Source organism: Lepidochelys kempii, chromosome 4, assembly GCF_965140285.1.
Source record: "Lepidochelys kempii isolate rLepKem1 chromosome 4, rLepKem1.hap1, whole genome shotgun sequence".
Taxonomy (NCBI): Eukaryota; Metazoa; Chordata; order Testudines; family Cheloniidae; genus Lepidochelys; species Lepidochelys kempii.
The window spans coordinates 99352394-99373109 of record NC_136383.1 but is presented as its reverse complement, the minus strand read 5'-3'; the positions used below and the strand labels follow the sequence as shown (position 1 = coordinate 99373109).

Sequence of the window (20716 nt, the reverse complement as noted above, 5' to 3'; positions counted from 1 at the left end):
AGAAAATACTACATACCCCTGAGGTGACAGTTTATCCAACCACCCTGCTTTAACCTTCTTTAATGATGATCCATAAAAACAGGCATAGGGTGTTATTGAATCATTCGAGGTGATAGTTTGGTTATCACCGAATGACGGAAAATAAATAGATTGTTTAACAGAGTGTTCCAGATTTCTGCTTCGGTTCGTACTAGGGAATGAAGAATACTTTTTGGCTTTATGTTTTTTTGTTCTTAAATATGGAGAACATTCTTCCACAGTAGTATATTCAGATTCACTAGCAAGCTGTTCTGGTAACATAAATTTATCCTCTTGAGATACCAATTCATTTTTCACACGGTCCTCAGATGATGCTTTTCCTTTCTGGATATTAAATACACTAGAAGAAAACAACAGAATTTTACTCTTGGTTTATTAAATAAGTACATTGCATAAATAAAACTGTAGTAATAATAATTATCGTGAACAGTCATTCTAAATTGCTATGAGGTTAGAGACCTTACACTGAAACAAACCACATTTATTGTAATTGTGACCAAGAATGAATCCTACCATGCCCTATATTTAGCAGTGACACAACAGTTATTGGTTCATTAGGAGATCTGAATGACTTCCTGAGGTCTCTTCCAACTCTAATCTCCTACAATTCTATGACTTTTTCAGAACTTCAAAGGGAATTCATTGTCCCCAGCATACTGGACCCATTCTTGTCTTTGGGGTTGTGGCCTGGTCTCTGTTTCCAAGTGAGACCAGGTCAACCCTTTAAAATCCTCAATGGGGAAATTTGCATAAGTGGACAGCTCCCATATGTTGTAGATTGGGGCTGGAGTGCCAGGTAAGTATCACAGCCCCTCCCCAAGAGTAAGTACTGGTGTTGTTGGGTAAGAAGGGGAGATGAAGGTAGCATGCAGGCAACGGCCCCCTAGAAGATATCTAAGATAAAGTTCACAATTTCCCTGGTCTGATGGGAGGGACCACCAGTAGAACAAGGTGATACAAACAACATCAATCCAAGTCTGAACAAAAGTTCAGGAACCTGGGGACTGATGTTCCCAGATTGTCACAGAATACAACCTCAGACTGATGCTAGAGAGGGGTCAGATCGCCATAAATATATTATGCCATTCTGATTGTGATCCCAGAGGTGCAAGTCAACCATTTTTACTGTATTTCAAGAAAAAAGTTGATGACAGGTGTGAGAATAGGTTTAAACCTGTCCTTAATTCATAAGTAATACCGTGATTTATCATGAAGACAATGCTCTTCAGTCACTTCTTTATCTTCCATTTTTTCTTCAAAAGCCAAGAATTCATTTCCACAGATTTCCTGGAAAGAAAAAATTAATTATAGAGACATGCATTTGGTTTGGATTGCTACATGACCTACATGACATGCAACCTTTTTGCAACTATAAAATCAGGAACATGACACCCCACAGTAGTAAAGGTGCCACTATGACATTTAAGCACTTCTTAGTAATCGAAATAAGCACAGCTGATCTCAAATACTTGAAATAATCTGGTCTTTATTTGGAAGCAAGTATTTCACAAATTTTCACTTTTCCCTATTTAAAAAACAAACTTCAGCTAAATATTTATTGGGCAGCCTCCAAAGACAATACATTTAATCCACATACATAAGAGAAAAAATGCAATCCCAAAAAATTGACAAAAAAATTGATTATCTTGAAATATAACCAACAGTATCTTTTCTGCAATAACATTTTCTATGGTTAATGTCACAAGTTTAACTGTCATGTATTGCTTAACTGCGTGTATGATTTTGTATCTTTGGCCTATCTTTCATGACAGAAGTTGTTCTCTAAATGCAAAATTGCATTAGTGTACTGTCAAGAAAAGGCTGCTCAGTTAAAGAAAGAAAGGGAAGCACTGCTATTTTCAGATTCCTGCAGTAATACTGAACACAGCTATACTACATATACCTAGTGTGTTCTCTCTAAATTTTTCTAGCTAAATGTTTAGCTTATTACTGTTTGTTGTGAAATGTATACCGCAAAACATTCAAGATGTACAACATATGAGCATTAACATTGCTCTAGGAACATTTGCATTTCCAAAAGCTGATCTGACACCTTTATTACATTAGGATAGCTTTAACATTCAGTTTTCTTGTGTTTCCCACGCCCTTTGGAACACAAAGAAACAAACCCCACAACATGCTCCTGATTTATGACGAAAGCATATAAATGAACCCATTTAAGCTTCGAAGTGCACTCATATCCAGCTAAATGGCGGTGGAAAGGAAGGGTTTAGTTTCCAGCATTACTGTTGTTGGGGGCTTTTGGAGAAGCTTTACATCAAACATAGATTTGAAGGCTGTATCTCGACAACAGAAAGAGACAGGACAACCATAAACTGAGCAAGTCCAGAGTGCACCAGCATACATATAACTGACTCCTCAGATTGGATGCCAATTAAAAGCTAGCTTCTAAAACAAGATTGTTTGAATTGTACTATAGTTTAATCCAGGGGTCGGCAACCTGCAGCATGTGAGCTGATTTTTCGTGGCACTCTGCTGCCAGCCGGGGTCCCAGCTGCCGGCCCCGCTCAGCCCACTGCCTGCCTGGATGGACGGAACCCCAGGCTGGCAGCGGACTGAGCTGCTCAGCTCGCTGCCGGCCTGGGGTTCCATCCATCTAGGCAGGCAGTGGGCTGAGCAGGGCCAGTGGCTGGGACCCCGGCTGGCAGGGGCCGGGACCCCAGACTGGCAGCGAGCTGAGCAGCTCAGTCCGCTGCCAGTCTGGGGTTCCATCTGCCACCCCCCCACTGCCAGTCTGGGGTTCCAGCTGCCGGTCCCTGGCACACGAAACCTTAAATTACAGTAAATAAATGAAGACTTGGCACACCACTTCTCAAAAGGTTGCCAACCCCTGGTTTAATAAATACATAAAACCATTTCTTGCTCAGGCAGCTTCTCAGACGTCTCCAGTCCAATCTGCTGCCTTCCCTCCTGGTTTAACTCAGGCAGGTTTTCTTAATATCCCCAGTCAATCTTCAGGGCAGACAGCCACATGAATTCCCAGTTCCCTCATGTTGACTCATCTCTCAGCTGTAACTCCTTAATGGTTTTCCCACACATAGTGGAAGGGGAGAGCAACAAGCTTAAAAAGTCATTTGTGTGACTTCTTGCCCTTCCCACTTGGGGCAAATAGCACATGATCTTATCTTCAGTTCATGTAAATATAGATATAGTTATATACTTGCAGAGGTATTATTAACCATAAGACATTTTTTCCAGACTTTGAATCATGTGACTTTTTCTTGCATCCTCTCCAATTTTTCAACATCCTTTTTAAAATGTTAACACCAGAACTGTCCACATAATTCCAGTATCAGTCTCACGAGGGCCATATACTGAGGTAAAATAATTACCTTGTTCCTACTCCTTATCTGTACATCCAGGGGTCACATTAGCCCTTTGTGCCACAGCACCACACTGGAAGCTCATGTTCCATTGCTTGTCCACTATGAGCCCTAAATCATTTTCAGAGTCACTACTTTCCAGGACACAGTGCCCATTCTGTAGGTGTGGCCTGCATTCCTTGTTCTTAGATATATAACCTTACATTTGGTTGAACTAAGGCAGATTTTGTTTGAACTCGCCCAGTTTACCAAGAGATCCACATTGCCCTTTGTAGGACAGTGTTCTTCATTGCAAGGCCCGTGAGCCAGTGGCAGCTCCCATCGACCCTAAGTGCAGCTTGTTAAATTCCCTCTAAGCTGAGGGGCCATACAGCAGGCTATAAATAGCCATGCAGCAGCTCTAAAGGGCCACGCAGCAGAGACCTCGAGAGGAGGGAGGTGGGTGAGAACTGGGGAGGGGAGCAAGTTGGGGCTGCTGTGGGATTCTCTCCCTGCCCCAGAGCTCCCTGCTGGCAAGGGGGGAGAGAGAGCCCCTTCCCCTGGAGCTAGGTGCGGCCAGCAGGGAGAGGGCTGGGGGGAGTCCTCTGGCCCCAGCCCTGGGGCAGCCTGCCTGCACCCTAAACCCCCCAGCCAGAGCCCTCACCCATTCCCCACATCTCAACACTCTGCCCCTGCCCTGAGCCCCCTCCCACACGCCAAACCCCTCATCCCCAGCTCCACCCAAGAGCCCTCACCCCCAGCCAGAGGGTTGAAAAGAAAACAGGAACAAATTGACCAACCAACATTCAGACTGCCTTACTAGGATTGCAATGACCGATTACAAATACTGCATGAACAAAGTCAAGGAGGAAGAGGCACACTTTCGGTCATCCAGTTTTTGAAGTAAGGTTTGCATTATTCTACTCTTAAAAAGTTGACTTGCCTTTTTAATTCCATACATTTTCCTGGTTATTATTTTATAAAAAGGAGTATCATTTTATTGCACAAGTAGACTTTTGGTTTAGTTACACAAATGGCTCTGTAACGTTACATCATTAAGGAGTAGTAAGCAATGTGTTAATTTAGTAGTTGATGTGGCTCTCACATTGAAGGTTTTTTGCCAAAGTGGCCCCCAATTCAAAAACAGCGAAGAGCATGGATGTAGAATAATGTCGTCATCATTATTTACCACTCCACCAAAATTTGCAAGTGAGGCAAAGATTATCAGCAGTGATATTATATTTCTAGATCCTTGTTGAAAACATTGAACAGCATTGGCGCCTAGTCTAAACCCTGCAGAACCCCACCTGAAATACCTCCATTCAATGGGGATACCCATTGACAACAACATTTGACTCCCCTATGAAAAGGCGCAGATGAATAAGAGGGGACGACAGAAGTATAAGGAAAAATTAATTCAGAGAAGGGAATTCAGATGCTACTATTTATCCTTTTGCATATTACAAGAACAGACAGTGAAAATCAAAAAAGCAACAAGTTTTAATACTGATCCAAGGAAATATTTTTATATGACATAATTGATCAGTGGACCTCATTCCCACAATATCTCGCTGAAGACAAGAGCATCCAAAGAAGGATTAGACATTTGATAATGAGACTACCTATAGTTACATGAGATATTAGGACAGCTTCAAGCTTCAATGTGTATGCCAACTGGTTGTGATGAGTTAGAAACTTCTACTGGGGCAGGTTATTCTATAAATGTCTGTTGCCAGATTTCTTGCATCTTCCTCTAAAGCATCTGGTACTGGCAACAGAGAATAGATTAGACGAACCACCAGTCTGATCTGGTATGACTTTCCTTATGTACTTCATGCAATGGCCTACTACTGCTGAAAGACAAAGTGCATCTCATTCTTCACTATATCAAAGTTACTAGTCCATGAAATATTTGTAGTAGAAATAATTGATGAAATAGTGTGTGCGTGCACATTCACACAGTAGGGAGGGTGGGCAACAAATAACATTGTTTATTTATGTACTGTAGTACATAGTGTGTACTATGCACTACAGTATTTACACTGAGACCTTTCAATTTACCTTGGCATCTGCAGGGCTGTTGAAAAGAAAAGTTTCCCCATACGGCGAGATGACAGATGGCTTTTCCTCACTGGAGGTTTCTTTAAAGAAAAAAAAGGAAGTTGTATCAATAAGAAATTAGTACTGTACTTCAAATCTGTACGGGATAGTGCTGTACCTTCAATACGTTTTCTGATTACACTGTAGAAAGAGTAAATGTTGTTTTTTATTTGAATGGATTGGTCCTACATGAAAACTTGCACTGATTTGTTTTTTAAGTCGATTTAGTTGTTTCAGTGCAAGTGTGTCTGTGGACACTCACGCCTCTTCATAATAAAAATGGCTAAAGTAAACTTAGCCACGATTAGTTTGTTACTAATTTTAGCCCAGTCAACTTTAGTCATTTTATTCTGAAGTAGGGGAGAGAGAGTTTCCATACACTCATTCACACCAAACAATGAAGTCTGTTTTAAAATGCACCTTTTGTTATTTCAGAGCAGGTACGTGTGTTGATCTGCTTTATGTAGTATTCTGGACTAACTTATCTGAAAATTAGGGTGAAGGCAATGTTCAGTTTGTTCCACTACGCTCTGCAGTCTCTTCTGATCTTCACACCCAAGCCCCACTATTGAATAGTGGAGTTTCTTGGGGAAAAAAGGTTAAAAGATTTTAAGTATCTTAAAACTGAAATGGTTTTTAGGATACTTAATTTCTACTTGTGCTACATTTAAGAAACAAAACAAAAAAAATATACAAAAGTTTGTGTGTTGTACCCATGATTTGTAATAGTTTATTCTTTACAGAAAAAGGGAATGAAGATGCTTCATTTCCTTAGAAGTTCTATCCTACAGACTATCAGTTAATTGTTCTAAAGAATGAGAACATTCTTCCTGCCCCTTGTTGAAATCCAGCATCTCAATTTTTTTTCTCCAAGTTATTTCTGTCTTTACCATCTTCTTCTGACTTATTCTACTGTCTCACTATCAATGACATTTGGACATATCAGTTTTAAAGTATCTGTTAAACTGCGTTTAGACTCTCTAGTTTTCAGCCAGTAGCCCTTTTTTCTGCTCCCTCATTGTCTGGCAAAGGCACATTTCAGCACAATGTTTAGGTTCCAGTTCATTGTGATCTGTTTGCTTGCAATGAATATGTCTGAACTTGCACAGAAATTGTTTTCAGTGAGTTAAATGAACTTGTTTATAAGCGACTGAGCAACATTGCTAACCTGTTCCTGTGTAACACTAGAAATTTTTCTTCTTATTATTTCCTCAAGATCCTATAGAACTTAATGACTAATTAAATGGTATTAGGTTATTTGGGTTAGACATGAACTCTTTGCATACATTTTTCATCTAAGATAATTTCTTCTCACAAATATCCACTTGAGAGTTTAGTAAAATACATAGAAATCCAAGGATTAGGCAAGTAAAAGTGGATGGAGGAAGAAAAAAAAGGAAAAAAAAAAACCTTCCTAACTTCCCTTTATTTAAAAGCTAATAGTTTATTTTAAAAAAAAAAACAACAACATAAAACTGGGGCTGTCAAGCAGTTTAAAAAATTGCTATTAATCACATGATTAAAAAAATTAATCGCGATTAATCGCACTGTTAACAATAATAGAATACCAATTATTTAAATATTTTTGGATGTTTTCTACATTTTCAAATATATTGATTTCAATTACAACACAGAAAACAAAGTGTACAGTGCTCACTTTATATTTATTTTTGATTACAAATATTTGCACTGTAAAAACCCAAAAGAAATAGTATATTTCAATTCACCTAATACAAGTACTGTAGTGCAATCTCTTTATAATGAAAGTTGAACTTACAGATGTAGAATTATATGCAGAAAATAACTGCATTCAAAAAGAAAACAAACAATGTAAATCTTTAGAAGCTACAAGTCAACTCAGTCCTACTTCAGCCAGTTGCTCAGACAAACAAGTTTGGTTAAAATTTACAGGTGATAATGCTGCCCACGTCCTGTTTACAATGTCACCTGAAAGTGAGAACAGGCATTCACACAGCACTGTTGTAACTGGCATCGCAAGATATTTATGTGCCAGATGCACTGAAGACAGGGGTGAAAGTAAAATTCCACACTTACCGGTATGGGGGCCAGCTCCGGCCCTTGGAAGGGGCGGGGCCTCAGGTGGAAGGGGCAGAGATGCGGGTCAGCATCCCCCAGCCAGCCCATCCGCACCGCCTGGCCCACGCCACCCAGGGCTCCGGTGGTGGTTTAAAGGGCCCGGGGCCCTGGCCACTGCTGTAGCAGCAGCAGCCAGAGCCCAGGGCCGTTTTAAACTGTGGCCCTGGGACAGCTGCTCCTTTTCCTCCCCTCCCTGACTTCGGCGGCCCCAGGGGGGTTGGGGGGGAAAAGGGGCAACAACATTGAAGCGCTGCAACAGCAGCACTTTAAGCAGGGTCCTTTGCCGCAGCAGCACTTTAACGTCACCTGAGCACGGGCTGGTACTGCCAGCCACTTTTTAAGCGGTATGCCGTACCGGCCCGTACTGGCTTATTTTCACCCCTGGCTGAAAATTCATATGTCCCTTCATGTTTCAACCACCATTCCAGAAGACATGCGTCCATGCTAATGACAGATTCTGCTCAGTAACGATCGAAAGCAGTGCAGACCAATGTGTGTTCATTTTCATCATCTCAGTCAGATTCCACCAGTAGAAGGTTCATTTTCTTTTTTGGTGGTTCGGGTTCTGTAGTTTCCGCTTTGGGGCATTGCTCTTTTAAGACTTCTGAAAGCATGCTCCACACCTCATCCCTCTCAGATTTCGGAAGGCACTTCAGATTCTTATTGGGTTGAGTGCCCTATCTATCCTTAGAAATCTCACATTGGTACCTTCTTTGCGTTTTGTCAAATCTGCAGTGAAAGTGTTCTTAAAACAAACATGTGCTAGGTCATCATCCAAGATGGCTATATCATGAAACATGGCAGAATACACATGGCACATAAATACCTTGCAACGCCAGCTACAAAAGTGCCATATGAATGCCTGTTCTCACTTTCAGGTGACATTGTAAATAAGAAGCAGTCAGCATTATCTCCCGTAAATGCAAACAAACTTGTTTGTCTTAGAGATTGGCTGAATATGAAGTAAGACTGAGTGGACTTGTAGGCTCTAAAGTTTTACATTCTTTTGTTTTTGAGTGCAGTTATGTAACAAAAAAATCTACATTTGTAAGTTACACTTTCACGAAAAAGATTGCACTACAGTACTTGTATGAGGTGAACTGAAATACACTATTTCCTTTATCAATTTTACAGTGTAAATATTAGTAATAAATAATATAAAGTGAGCACTTACACTTTGTATTCTGTGTTGTAATAGAAATCAATATATTTGAAAATGCAGAAAAACATCCAAAAATATTTAATAAATTTCAATTGGTATTCTATTGTTTAACAGTGCTATTAATCGTGATTAATTTTTTTAATCGCAGTAAATTTTTTTGAATTAATCGCATGAGTTAATCGCATGATGATTAATTGACAGTCCTACATAAAAACATATGGTAAAATATAGATATGGTTATTTGTTTGGCATTATATTTATCTTTCCTTCCCAGATTTTCCTATAATAATTCAATATCAATTTCTGGTAAGTTATTTAAATGGGATCTGTTCTCTCAATTTAAAATATAAATATCACAGCATTCAACTCACTTTTCTGTGCAGTTGGACTCCCAGGACAAGAAATATTTAAAACATCCACATTTCTTCTTTCCTGCAGAGAACTTGAAACAAACAAAGAAGGTGAGTTATGTTTGTTAAAGTGTACATAACTTCCATGTAGCAACATAATATGCAGGTTAAACCATGCCAACCACTTGTGTGTTCTTAATTCTAATTCTAAGGCTTGGGGGGAAAAATAACCAGAACAATACAAAAATTAAAAACAACTCAGACTCCCTCTCTGTATATATCATACTGAATACTTTATTGAGCCTAGCATAAGCCTTACTTTTTTCAGTTTGGCCTTATTAAATTGTCCAGTTAGAATTCTGTACTTTTTTTCAAATATTGACTATTTAAGTAATAATGTATTAGGGTCCTCATCCTGTACCATTACAGTCTGTAGAAGCTTTGTCATGGACTTCAATGAGCACAGGATAAGCCCAAGAAGAGAGCGTCATCTCCAGCCAAGTATTTTTCAGAGAAAGACTAACAACTTAGCCTTACATAAAAATTAATGGACACTACATGATACAGAGGAAGTAGGATCCCATGCTCTGAGCTGCTGAAAGGATTTTGCTCAAATGCCGTGAGTTCAAAAGGTAATTTTCTTTTCCAGGAAGTTTTGCATTTGAAGACAGAGTTATAAATTAAACTGTTTTGCAATCAAAAGATAGCAATAGCTATCCGTAACCACTGTAATAAAATGCTTGTGACTGCCATTTCAGATTTCCTACAAGATTATAGTTTCATATGCATCTACATTACTGTACACGGTAATATTTACTACTGTGCTGTCCTATGAATACTTGAATGCAGATTTTTAGATGTGGATATATAATCGTCTTTGTACTGCTAAAGCCAAGCATTTTTAATATTGCTGAATTATCTGTATGAATGCCATTAATCCCCATTATAATTTGCACAATACTATGATTTTGAATTTGCTTAGGGGCAGTTTCTAAAAAACCCTGTATTAGAAAACTGTGGTTGTTCTTTCATATTGGTGAAGACAGGAAGCTCTCCATCAGCATTGCAATCTCTACCACTAATTTGCTCTGTGACCTTGTAAAAATCAGTGTCTCTTTCCTTTTATTTCCTCATCTGTAAAAATGATAATATGGTTCCTTATTTAGCCTTTTTAAAATGCACAAAATTTAAGCATTACACGAACATTCTCAGACCAGCATCTTTCATCCCAAAGCCATAAAGATCAATATTTTTACCAAGTATGCCAAAACAGGAAATTTCTGGTTTACAGCTCTCCACCACATTTATCAAAGTCCGATTACTTATGCCGTCTATATTCGTAACTTCCACAACGTTGGTTCATCAAGAAGTCAAAGCTGAATTATTTCCTCTTATGGGCCAACTGCTAACTGTGACACAGATGATATTTGTATCAAATTATGAACTCTATTTTGTATTGTGTGTTGAACACATGTCCAAACTTGCCTAAGGTAAGACTATTGAATTCCATTCCATGCTACAGCCTAACCCAGGAATAGTGCTTGACACCTTATTGAAGGACTACCATCAAGATGGCAATCTGAAACTATGGACTGTGAATGACACACCTACTGGTCCACCTTCATGGAACAATGGTTTTCTATGCAGCTGGTGCCAACATGACAGTGGGAGCAGGCCAAAACATCTCAGGAGGAACAAATGGCAAGCAAACAGACTACTTAAGAGTAACGTGATGCTTTAAGCTGTAAACATGATCCATAGGAGAGAGAACATAAGAGGGACTCTGTACAGCGTGGAATGCAGACAAACCTTCGACTCACAAAAGGAATGAGATCAGACATGGGGAAGGGACATCTCAGGACTTTTGTTATTTTTAAAAGAGCTGTAACTCTCAAATCCTTTTAAGAATAAAAAGTTACTGTGATTAAGAAATTATTTTGCTAAGCCTAAATTCTTTGCTTTTCTGCCACATTGTCCCTGAAAAGATTAAACTAGAAGCCCAGAGCACCCACAGATTCAGCAGAGCTCTTGGGCACTCAAAGTCTGAGGCACTGGTTTAACTTCTAGGGAGGCAGTCTCAAGTTGCAAAGAAAGGCACAAACAAGGGGGTCTGAGCTTGCAGTCTGCCTGACAGGCCCAGAGCTAGGAACAATGAGTAGACTCTGCCTAGCAATACAGAAGCATATGTAAACCTGTAATTGCAAGAGATTGCAGCTGCCATACAGTGGGATACTGGACCAGGATGTAACACTATCATCCACCTTTGAGACAGTAATGTGTCAAAATGATAGTCTATCCCAAATTCTTATACCCTTTTAAATTTTCAAAACAAGACCTTAGAGATTTTCATGTTGAAAAGGCAGCTCCATCATGCAGAAGTGTCAAAACATTCACCTGCAGTCACAAGATCCAATGAGACTTGGCATTCCTTGGAAATTGTTAGTTATTTTGTTGTTAATTTACTCTGCTAAAAAACACTCCCTTATAGTTCTTTACAGACTCTTCCTTTTTAGGGCAGATTTACCTAATTTCAACATAAGGTTTTCTATCAAAAGCTGTATCTAGTGCAGTAAATCATTTTCAATATATTGATCTCAGTTCCTCATCCTCAGGTGATTTATGATGAATGGCTGAGAGCAGCTAATTGTTGTAGACTGGAACATAAGTTACAAAATGAAAAGGACCAAACAATATCACAGTTCTACAAAATTATCCCTATATTTCATAGTTTTGAAAAAGAAAGATATGGAGATCAAAATCCCAGGCTCACAGTTTAAATTCTAACAATCAAACAGGGACCAGGGCAGGAACACGGTAAGGAAAGGTAAGGACACAGCCTAATGGCATGTTTACACTGCATGTTTTTTACAGTGATGTGTAGAGTACATATACAGCTACCTCCCCTCTCCCCGCCCCAGAGCGGGTATCAATAGCAGTGTAGACGGTGAGGCACAGTTCAGGCAAATAGAGTAAAGTAATGCCTGAAGCCTTTGTATATACCCACTTGGCTCTGTATTCACCCAAGCAGTGCCTCCCTTCTCTACACTGCTATTTTTAGCAGTTTAGCATCCCAATGCTGGAATCTTTCTATGCCACAGGGAAAGGCTCTGCCACCAGGGAGCCACGGAAGCCTTTTCCCACTACCTCCCCCCACCAAAGCCATTCAATGCCACACGTAGCTACATTCCACAGTGTGGACGCGGTTCACTTTTCGCTGCGGCATGTATCTACGCATGCCCTATACACCGCCACTACTAATGTGCAGTATAGACACAACCTATTGGTCTTCTCAGTCCACCTATCCCATCTGCTGAGCAATGCTCCTAATACCATGCAGTACTTTGCTTCAGTTCTATGTCAATATTTATTTCTTTGGGAATTAATCTGCCCATTAACCTTAATGACTACCATAACATTTTGTACCTATTACGCTTTCTGTGATAAGAAGTTTCTTATCTATATTTAAGACTAACTTGCTAACATTTTTATTAGAAGAATTATATTCTCAAGCCTACAAAAATTTAAAAAGGAAAACAAATTTGTAAAATTTAGGCCCAAAAATTATATTTAGTAAAAACAAAGTTTAATAAAATCAAAAGTCAATTTTACACTTGTTAAATACTTCATTCAATCCTACCTTAGTATTTTCCAGGTATACAATTTAAAGTGTCAGTCACCCGGTCTTATAGTTTTTTTAAAAAGGCTAAGAAGAATCTGTGCATTTCTTCTATCCTTTACCACTAAAATACAAGATTTCTCTGGCAAATTCCGGTAAATTATTTGTTCTGGTACAGTTTACACTGCATCAAGGTAACAGTGTTGTACTGAAAAGTATGTTAGAGTTGTAAGCTGTCGCTTGAAAGGTCAAGAGGGATCCTGGTCCTGCTAGATCTAGGGGCCTGTGTAGGAAAACATGTGGTCTGGATCTTGTGTAGTCAGTCTGCAAACAGTAAGCTCATAGTAAGGTGGGGTGAGATGTGCCTTTCTATTTAAGGGAGCAACCTGCTTTTGTCTCTCTCTGTCTTGGGGTTCTTGTGTGTTATCGTTCTGAATTCTAAGAAATAAGCATTACCTTCCAGGAAGATTATTTATGCTTTCATCTAACTTCTCTCTGTTTATTCCATGAACATAACAGTAACAGACAAAAATCTTTAAGCCTTACAGAAGATTGGTTTCAAAAAACTCTGATATGAACCTCTCTTCAACACATTTCCTTCACAACTTAAGACTGCAAAACGTACATGGTATAGTCTGAATTTAAGTGTTACTGATAACCACGCTGATTAAATGGAAATAGATAAACACTCTTCTGAACTGAAAGTCATTTTTCTACAATGTCTAAAACAGTGAGTGACTGGTTTGACTTGAGAGAGGGAAGGAGGAAAGATTTAGAAATGAGTAAGTAAACACTCAGCAATGGCAATGACTCATTGTTCCTACCTACATTTAGTTGTTAGTGGCACCCTATCATATTCAAAATATAGTTTCCTTTACTTGAATTTCTTTCTATGGCAGGAAATGGCTGCAAAATGTCTCCAAAATCTTTTTTGATTGTTTCAGATAAGGACACCCACTGGTAAGCAAATGATGGGCCTTTAGTCAAGTATCAGAAATAAGATTTGGAAACAGAATCTTGAAAATCTCCGTTTATATCAAGTAAGAATTAGCTCAAGAATGTCTAGCTAGTGCCAGAACACACACATTTATTTACTCTGACTTAATGAATACCTGTTTGACAAATAACTTGGAAACAGGTGTGATATGACACACGAGATGTTTGCTAATACACAATTACTAGATGAAATGCATTCTAGAACCGGGAAGACAAAACACTGCAGCCTGTTTTGGGTTAGATAAAAAGTTGAGAACTCTTATTTTAGGATTTAGTTCTACTTCACATCTTTCCTCTGAATAATTAAGGTACAGTACTGACTCTCCAGACAGACTGGTACTTTTTCTGATTGGTAGATTACTTGAGTTACCTTCTAACAGACAGATGATTGCAAATCCATGTTGTTGCACCAGTTTCACACTGGTTTAACTGGCACTGCATTGGTGTATCATTGTAGCACATCAGGTACAATAGCTTCCAATACCGAGAGATACAAGACATAATTCGGGGTGCCTGTTCTTCCTCAGACTCTTTCCCCTCTAATGCTCTACTGCTGATTGGATAGGAAAGAGCTGCCCTTCCCCTTAAGCGAAGGGAGGAGTAAAGGGCTATTCTGTCTCTCCTGCTACAGCCTGCAACACTATTCGCCCTGGGAGACAGCGATTAGAGCAGTGGTCCACAAACTGTGGGGCATGCCCCCACATGGGGGTACAGAGGAACATTCAAGGGGGCACGAAGTGGGGCCTGGCCAGACCCCCTGCGGTGTGGGGACAAAGCACCGCCTCCAGCCCAGCTCCACTGCATCCCCAGCCCAGCTCCAGACCCAGCCTCTCCGAAGCTGGGCTGGGGATGCAGTGGAGCTGGGCTGGGGGCGGTGCTCTGTCCCCACACCGCAGGGGGTCTGGCCAGGCCCCACTTCGCGCCCCCTTGAATGTTCCTCTGTATCCAAGCTATCTATCCATACTCTGCCCTCACTCAGCTCTGCCTATAGCCGAAGCCCCTACCCCATCCCAGTTCTGTCCCCAGCTCCATCTTCAGCCCAAGCTCCTCTGCTGAGTCAACTATGTAGTAATGGGGCAGGGGGAGGGGAGAACACGGACACATTCCATAACGGGGCGGGAGAGGCGCAACAGGAAAAGTTTGGGCACCACTGGGTTAGAGCAAATGATCAGTCCTTATCTTTGTATATTGGCATTTATTTGCTGACTTACATTACTTACATTGACTAAATTGTATTTCCTTTTCTGTCTGGGTCAAAACAACATAATGGGGCAATTTCTACGTTACAACTTTGAGGGCCAACATACTGTTTGCAGGGGTTAAGTTTATTTGCCTGTTTGGGCAGGAAAGTTAAGTACCCCAAGGTAACTACCCCAGAACCAGACAGTCTCTACATAGAAGAATAAATTTGGACACAAATCACATCAGGAATGGTAACATACAAAAGCCAGCAGGAGAACACTTCAATCTCCCTGGACATTCTATAACTGATTTAAAAGTACCCATCCTTCAACAAAAAAACTTCAGAAACAGACTTCAAAGAGAAACTGCAGAGCTACACTTCATTTTCAAACTTAACATCATTAATTTGGGCTTGAACAGGGACTGGGAGTGGCTGGCTCACTACAAAAGCAATTTTCCCCTCTCTTGGTATTGACACCTCCTTATCAATTATTGGGGGTGGATCACATCCACCCTGACTGAACTGGCCTTGTCATCACTGGTTCTCCACTTGTAAGGTAACTCCCTTCTCTTCATGTGCCAATATATTTATGCCTGTATCTGTTATTTTTATTCCAGGCATCTGAAGAAGTGGGGTTTTTTTACTCACGAAAGCTTATGCCCGAATAAATCTGTTAGTCTTTAAGGTGCCACCGGACTCCTCCTTGTTTTTGCGGATACAGACTAACATGGCTACTCCTCACTTGACAGAATTGTTTGATTCACTGCATACCTGGGAATAAAACCTTTATACTAAACACCATCTAAAAACCTACATGCACTATATATTTATATAGGCTCTCTTACGACCACAGTCCTAACATATGTACTTCTGAGGAACAGGAAAACTAAAACATTTAAAACTTCTAAAGCTTGTCACGTTGTGGTAAAGACTGATACATTATTTTATGGCAGAGGAGAGCCAGGAGCACAGAGAAGCACATGTAATTGCAAGGGAGGTAAGTGCTTTATTAGTAACAACAAGGTATGACACAGTCACAGCACTACTGCTCAGTGTCAGGAGAGCCACAGTATTAACTTTTTGTGCTGGAAGGCACTTAAGAGAGGCTAAAATAGCAATTCTGTCCATAAAAATGTCATGACTGAAGTCTGCCCAGGTCTAGAAGCAAGTGCTGAGTCTCCCAGGGGAAAGCTGGATTTCTACCCTTGTGTGAAAACCCTATAGGATGCAATGAGAACAAAGCCAATATTGTTCAATAGCAATTAGGAGGGAATGCTTTTTTAATAACATTCCAAGGAGAGATATGAATGTCACTAAACTTAAGACGGCATCCAGTTGCCATTTTAATCATCCTATTACTTTGGCTTTAAAAATTGCTGAGCAAAGGAAAATGGTTCTGTGAAGTCTGATATCTGTTTTAAAATTCTGACTTAACATTTGTCTCCCTCCAAAACAGCTTACTACCACCCCTTCAGGATTTTCACACAGTTATAAACTGGTACATGATATTTTAGGGAGATCAATTTGAAGAAACTAGGCTATGGCTAAGCAAATAAAAATGGTTGGTAATGTAGCGTCTAATTTGGGCCTCAATCCTACATCAGTGGAAGGTTGTGCTTTGGGAAGGGAGGAGCTACTTCAGTGTGAGCACAATGGGGCACTACTTGTGCAATATGTTCCCTTCTATCATTGAGAGTCAAGAGCTGGTTATAGCTTAGAGAGGGGACAAGGGTATTTTTATAATAGTTCTCTCTCTTTTCCTCAATACCCCCATTTTTGGAGCTGAAACACTAGATTCCCATCTCAGCTCCGCAGGAGCGTTTTATCATCATGGAGTGGGAACAACTATTCCAAAGTTAAGGTTAACATAAAACATGCCCATTTTGAATTTGATTCACTTTAAATTATAAAAAGTGTGTGTTAAATTTTTTAATCCAAAATTTCCACAACCTAAAACATTTTAGTATTTTTTAAAGATATGGGCAAAGTTCCTTTTCTTCAATAAATACATACAAGTGGCTCTTTGGTATAATATGATACAAAGTACCAAATGTTTCTCTGAGTCTCTCAATCTGCCCAATGACACCACATTTCATAAAAACAGCCATACTGGGTCAGACCAATGCTCCATTTAGCCCAGTAGCCTGTCTTCCGACAAAGTGGCCAATGCCAGCTGCTTCAGAGGGAATGAACAGAACAGGTAATAATCAAGTGATCCATCCCATGTCGCCCATTCCCAGCATCAGGCAAACAAAGGCTAGGGACACCACCCCTACCCATCCTGGCTAATAGCCATTGATGGACCTATCCTCCATGAACTTATCTAGTTCTTTTTTGAACCCAGTTATAGTTTTGGCCTTCACAACATCCTCTGGCAAAGAGTTCAATAGGTTGACTGTGTGGTGTGTGAAGAAACACTTCCTTTTGTTCGTTTAAGCCTGCTGTCTATTAAATTAATTTGCTCACCCCAGTGCTCACCCCTAGTCCTTGTGTAATGAGGAGTAAAGAATACTTCCTTGTTTACTTTCTCCATACCAGTCATGATTTTATAGACCTCTATCATATCACTCCTTAGTTGTCTTTTTTCCAAGCTGAAAAGTCCCTGTCTTATTAATTTCTCCTCATATGGAAGCTGTTCCATGCCCCTACTCATTTTTGTTGCCCCTCTCTGTACCTTTTCTAATTCCAATATATCTTTTTTGAGATGGGGTGACCACATCTGCATGCAGTATTCAAGGTGTGGGCGTACCATGGATTTATATAGAGGCAATATGATATTTTCTGTCTTATTTATCTATCCCTTTCTTAACACTTCCCAACATTCTGTTAGCTTTTTTGACTGCTGCTGCACATTGAGTGGATGTTTTCAGAGAACTATCCACAGTGACTCCAAGATCTCTCTCGAGTGGTAACAGCTAATTTAGACCCCATCATTTTATATGTATAATTGCGATTGTGTTTTCCAAGGTGCATTACTTTGCATTTATCAACACTTAATTTCATCTGCCATTTTGTTGCCAAGTCACCCAGTTTTGTGAGGTCCCTTTATAGCTCTTCACAGTCTGCTTTGGACTTAGCTATCTTAAGTAGTTTTGTATCATCTGCAAATGTTGCCACCCCACTGTTTACCAGTTTTCCACATCATTTATGAATATGTTGACAGTACTTGTCCCAGTACAGACCCGTGTGGGACACCACTATTTACCTCTCTCCATTATGAAAACTAACCATTTATTCCTACCCTTTCTTTCCTATATTTTAATCAGTTACTGATCCAGGAGAGGCCTTTCCCTCTTATCCCATGACAGCTTACTTTACTTAAGAGCCTTTGGTGAGGGACCTTGTCAAAGGCTTTCTGAAAATCTAAGAACACTATATCCACTGGATCCCCCTTGTCCACATGCTTATTGACCGCCTCAGAAGAATTCCAGTAGATTGATAAGGCATGATTTCCCTTTACAAAAACCATGTTGACTTTTCCTCAACAAATCGTGTTCATTTATGCGTCTGGTAATTCTGTTCCTTACTATAGTTTCAACCAATTTGCCCAGTACAGAAATTAGGCTTACTGGCCTGTAATTGTTGAGATTGCCTCTGAAGCCTTTTTAAAAAATTGGTGTCATATTAGCTATCCTCCAGTCATATGGTACAGAAGCTGATTTAAATGATATGTTACAGACTACAGTTAGTAGTTCTATAATTTCACATTCGAGTTCCTTCAGAACTCTTGGGTGAATACCATCCAGTCCTGGGACTTATTACTGTTTAATTAATCCATTTGTTCCAAAACCTCCTCTAATGACACCTCAATCTGGGATAGTTCCTCAGATTTGTCACCTACAAAAAATGGCTCAGGTTTGGGAATCTCCCTCACACCCTCAGCTGTGAAGACCAATGCAAAGAATTAATTTAGTTTTCTGCAATGGCCTTATCCCCTTTGAGTGCTCCTTTAGCGTCTCAATCATCCAGGGGCCCCGCTGGTTTTTAGCAGGCTTCCTGCTTCTCATGTACATAAAAAAAAATTGCTATTACTTTTTGAGTCCTGGTCTAGCTGTTCAAATTCTTTTTTGGCCTTCCTAATTATATTTCTGCACGTCACTTGCCAGAGTTTATGCTCCTTTCTATTTTCTTCAATAGGATTTAAATTCCACTTTTTAAAGGATGCCTTTTAGCTTCTAACTGCTTCTTTTACATTGTCGTTTAGCCACAGTGGCACTTTTTTGTTCCTTTATGTTTTTTTAATTTGAGGTATACATTTAATTTGAGCCTCTATTGGGGAGGCTTTCAAAAAGTTGCCATGCAGCTGATAGGAATTTCACTTTTGGCACTGTGCCTTTTAATTTCTGTTTAACAAACTTCCTCATTTTTGTGTAATTCCCTTTTCTGAAATTAAATGCTACCGTGGTAGAATGCTGTAGTGACCCCTCCACGCCCCCCAACACACACGCACAGATGTATTATGGTCACTATTACCAAGCAGTTCAGCAATATTCACCTCTTGCATTAGATCCTGTGTTCCACTTGGGACTAAATCAAGAATTGGCTCTCCTCTTCTGGGTTCAAGGACTAGCTGCTCCAAGAAGCAGTCATTTAAGGTGTCAAGAAACTTGATCTCTGCATCCTATCCTGAGGTGGCATGTACCCAGTCAATATGGGGATAGTTGAAATCCCCCATTATTATTGAGGTTTTTTTATTTTTATAGCCTCTCTAATCTCCATGAATGTTTCACAGTCAGGATCACCATCCTGGTCAGGTGGTTAGTAGTATATCCCTACTGCTACATTCTTATTATTAGAGCATGGAATTACTATTCATAGAGATTCTATGGTACAGTTTGATTCATTTAAGATTTTTACTTCATTTGACTCTATGCTTTCTTTCACATATAGTGCCACTTCCGTACCAGCACAACCTACTTGGTTCAACTTCCATCTTTTCATATGCCGTGTATTTAAACCTCTACTGTATTTTCCATTCCATGCATCTCATGAAGTGGGTTTTAGCCCACAAAAGCTTATGCCAAAATAAATTTGTTAGTCTCTAAGGTGCCACAAGGACTCCTCGTTGGTTTTGGTGATACAGACTAACACGGCTACCACTCTGAAACCTTTCATTTGACTGTTTCTCATCAGTTCCTACCCATATTTTATCATCTTCCATCCTCTCCTCCTTACTATGATACAGAGAATCTCCATTAATAGATCCTCCCCTAAGATCTCTGTCCAAACCACTGCACCTGTCGGCTTTCCCCCAGCCCTTAGTTTAAAAACTGCTCTACAACCTTTTTAATTTTACATGCCAGCAATCCGGTTCCATTTTGTTTTAGGTGGAGATCATCCTTCCTGTATAGGCTCCCCCTTTCCCAGAAGGTTCCCCAGTTTCTAATAAATCTAAACACCTCTTACCTACACCATCGTCTCATCCACGCATTGAGACCCTGCAGTTCGGCCTCTCTAACTGGCTCTGCATGTGCAACTGGAAGCGTTTTAGAGAATGCTACCAAGGAGATCCTGGACTTCAGTCTCTTATCTAGCAGCCTAAATTTGGCTTTCAGGACCTCTCTCCTATCCTTCCCTATGATATTGGTACCTATATGTACCACGACTACTGGCTCCTCCCCAGCGCTACACGTAAGTCTGTCTAGATATCTTGAGAGTCCCGCAACCTTTGCACCCTGCAGGCACGTCACCATGTGGTTCTCCAGGTGATCGTAAACTCACCTATGTTTCTAATGATCAAGTCGCCCATTACTAATACCTGTCTCTTCCTAATAACTGGAGTTCCCTCCCTCTGAAATGCTATTCTCTTGCACTGAGGATACCTTTCATCACCATATGTTTAAAAACAAG

The 20716-nt window shown here is 40.0% G+C and overlaps 1 protein-coding gene across 1 annotated transcript in view; it reads right to left on the bottom strand.

Annotated features, from left to right (window-relative positions):
• The window catches only part of ARAP2 (ArfGAP with RhoGAP domain, ankyrin repeat and PH domain 2), a 196585-nt gene that overhangs the window by 159766 nt on the left and 16103 nt on the right, over positions 1–20716 (bottom strand). The window contains exons 3-6 of the mRNA XM_073342319.1: positions 9093–9163; positions 5424–5503; positions 1238–1326; positions 17–379 (exon numbers count right to left, since the gene is read on the bottom strand). Coding sequence (XP_073198420.1) covers positions 17–379; positions 1238–1326; positions 5424–5503; positions 9093–9163 — 603 coding nt within the window. The remainder of the gene's footprint in view (positions 1–16; positions 380–1237; positions 1327–5423; positions 5504–9092; positions 9164–20716) is intronic.